The sequence below is a fragment of the Echinops telfairi genome, unplaced genomic scaffold (assembly GCF_000313985.2).
Source record: "Echinops telfairi isolate 266 unplaced genomic scaffold, ASM31398v2 ScPeMD7_18;HRSCAF=68, whole genome shotgun sequence".
Lineage (NCBI taxonomy): Eukaryota > Metazoa > Chordata > Mammalia > Afrosoricida > Tenrecidae > Echinops > Echinops telfairi.
The window spans coordinates 1474328-1477589 of record NW_022103915.1 but is presented as its reverse complement, the minus strand read 5'-3'; the positions used below and the strand labels follow the sequence as shown (position 1 = coordinate 1477589).

Genomic DNA, 3262 nt, shown 5'->3' with positions numbered 1-3262 from the left:
CCTCTAGGGGAACACTTCAAAGGAAGTGTCTGGCAGGCAAAGAACAAATGGTGCCAGTCGCTCTTAAAAGGTAAAAGACAGAGTCGTATGAGTCCCTAATAAAATGACTTAAAAAAAAAGAGTAAAAGACAAAGGCAGCAGATATTTTTATAGATGGGGATCCTCTAACTGTGCAGTCAGCATCTGCGGGCGACAGCTATTATTTTATGGAAGGTAGGTGTGAAGAAACATTCTTCCTGAAGAAAAATGCATTTGCCTCTATTATCGGAACTGTACAGGTTTTCCTCACACTAGTGCTGGTTTTCCAAGCCCTGTGGTCAGGAGTGTAGATATTGGGCCACATACACTTTCTACCAGGTTCTCAGTTTCCCACAGTGGCCCACATTCACACAGGGGTCCCAAGAGAGTTGGCAGCATTTTTTTTCTCTCACAAATGCCTCTGTGCCTGTGCACCCACCCTTCTCACCCCCAGCTGACCTCTCCCGCCTAGATGAGTTCCCTGTGGGCACACGGGCCCCTCGCCTCCGTCCCTCCCCATGGTGGGGGGAGTTCAGAAGTTGGGCCAAGAACATGCATGCACAGGCACACTGCCCTGCCGGCGACAGCAGGCAGCGGCACACCCACGTGTGGAGTTCTAGAACGTTAGGAAGGTCACGGCAGAGAGGGCTTGAGCTTTTCGGCCGGGGCCCTTCCCTTTGAACCCTCAAGCCTCAGTTGTCCCTCTCTTGGAGGGAATTCTCCCTGCTGCACAGAAGGGGCTTGGTGACAAGGCTCTGCTGCTGCTGCCCCCACAGATGGTGAGACAGAAGCGCTTGTTTGGTCTGCACACCTTGACTGAGCTCGAGACCTCTGGCATATGTGACACGTGGTCCGTGTTCTGCGTGGCACAGAGCAGCCTGTCCCACCACCACAGCTGCCCACGGCTTGTGGGCCTCTTCCAGGTGTGTTCTGAGCCAGTGCTCTGGGTACCTGGTATCTCGTGCCTGGCTTTTCAAGCACAGCACAGCAGTCACAGTGTCCTTGGATGTGCACAGGGCCCCTGGGGAGGGTCTGTTACCCAGCTGCATTGCTTCTCACTGGCGGTGGGACAAGGCATGTCTGGAGACTGGCTGTCACAAGATGGGGGTACTGCTGGCATGGGGAGTGTAGAGGCCTCAGGGATGCTGCTAAACGCCTGCAGTGCCTGGCATGCCACACCACCTCCACAGACCCACCCAGCCCTGTAAGGGAGTGCGCCCAAGTGGCCACACTGCCCCCACAGATCTGCACCCCATCAGGATGGTGAATGACCAAGCTCAACTTTACCAATAGCTTGGGTGTCTGCCCACCCATGCCCCTTCAGAGAAGAGCATGCTAGAAAGTCCCTGTGCCCAGCTTGGCCTTGTTCTAGCAAGGCCCGGTCACTGAGAGTGAGTGAGGCCCTCCATCCCCTGGCATCGGGTCCCCTTCTTGCCCAACTCGGAGCTAAAGACACCCCACTCCTATAGTACTCAAGACCCTGACTAGGGGACTCATTTCTCCCAGGGGCACACCCAACCCAGGCCGCTGCTTCCGGCCCAGGTAGAGCTTTCTGGGGCCCAGGAGGGCCTTTGAGCTGCAGCCCTACTGCAGGAGCTGAAGTGAAGAGGGTCGCTGGCTGGCTGGCAGGGACCCAGGTGCCAGAAGACCCTTTTCCTGGTGGTGTCTATCCTGGCAGGGTGCTATGGAGATGCCCTCTTGCATGCAAAGCACTGTGAATAGGAGAAAGGCCATTTCTTCACCAGGAACTGACCTGTCTGCAGGTCCTGGGGGCTGCTGCCCAACTGTAGAGGGTGCCCTGGGACAGGTGGGTAGACAAGCCGAATAGACTTCTAACCCAGCACCCAAAGGGACACAAGACACTCTCTGGCAGGAGTGGCCCCTCTAGCCCCAGTGGGAGCAAGGACCTCCCTGTGACCCTTCCAGACAGCCCTGCCCTCACCCAGTCTTTGATGGGTGCCCACCCTGCAGAGGGGCAAGCCAGAGCAGAGCCCAGTCAGGAGGCCCACCCTACAGCTGGGCCAGCCTCAACCCTCACCCGGGCCAAGGTGACAGGGTAGATAAGCTCAGAGTCTTGCAGGCCACAGGAGGGAGGAGTATGGATGGGGCGTGAAGGGACCCTGAGGCTGGGGTGGGTGCAGAACCTTCCACAGGCAGCAGGTGGCAGTGTGGCTTGCCCCTAACCTCTGGTGCCACGTAAGAACCTGGGGAGGGCTAAGGAGCCCCACCCGGGGATTGTAAGGTTGGGAGAGCCCTGGGGGCCGGGGGAGTTCCTAGAGACCTGGGGGTGGCAGCAAAGAGCAGGCTGGCTGACAACAACAGGGTTGTATAGTGGTTATTAGAGGTGGGGAGGTTGGAAGAAATCAGGTCACAGCCCTTCACACCTCCCCCACTCAGCGGCGGTGGGGGGAGACCACTGGGAGAAGGAAGCAGGCCAAAACCCTAGTTTATTTCAGCATCAGCGACACCTTAGCCATCCAAAAATAAACTCTACAACAGGCCACACAGGAGTCTAGGGCAGGGCTAAGGGCTGGGCCACCAGCGCGGCAGGGATGCAAGCCCCCCAATAAGTGGCAGCGGCTCACTTCTGGGCGGGCATCAGGTCGTCGATGGGCTGGCCCTGTTCCAGCCGCTGCTCCATGTCGATGAGCAGCTTCACGCCGTCCACCACCATCTGCACCAGCTCCACCTCTGAGAAGCCCAGCCGGTCGGCATTGGAGACGTCAAAGACCCCGCCCACGGCAGCCGTGTCCACACCGCCTGCAGACACCAGACACTGACTCTCAGTCCCAGCAGGGCGTGGCCGTGGCCCCCTGGCTCCCACCACTCACCTGTGCCCCGCTTCTGCAGCCGCAGCCGCTTGAGCACCTCGGAGAACTTCTCGTGCTTGCCCAGGTGGGGTAGCTTAATATGCACTCCAGCCCGAAGCCCGGTGCCCAGGTTGGACGGGCAAGTGAGCACGTAGCCAAGGTGAGGATTCCACATGAACTCGTAGTTTTTGGACTTGAAGAGTGTCTCGATCTGGGGAAGGAGGGGGCAGAGGAGAGGGGAGGTAACCCTAAGCAACCACCACAGAGCAGGAGCCTGCATCCCACCCCCACCGTCCCACCCTCTGCGCTGTGGGCCAGGACTGACCTGGGTGAGGCCAGTGCAGAAACGGGTGAAGACCTCCTTCATGTTCCCCCCCTTCTGCATGGAGATGACCCGCAGGTGGTCCTCCTCGTTGATCCACACCAGGAAGGTC

At 58.6% G+C, this 3262-nt stretch overlaps 1 protein-coding gene across 1 annotated transcript; it reads right to left on the bottom strand.

The window, feature by feature from the left end:
* Positions 1-2448: 2448 nt before the first annotated feature.
* Positions 2449-3261, bottom strand: CKB (creatine kinase B; the record flags this gene model as incomplete). The annotated part of the gene is made up of 3 exons (XM_004698815.2): positions 2449-2778; positions 2850-3039; positions 3154-3261. Coding segments are annotated over 3 exons (477 nt in total), but the record flags the coding sequence as incomplete, so codon positions are not given.
* Position 3262: the final 1 nt, after the last annotated feature.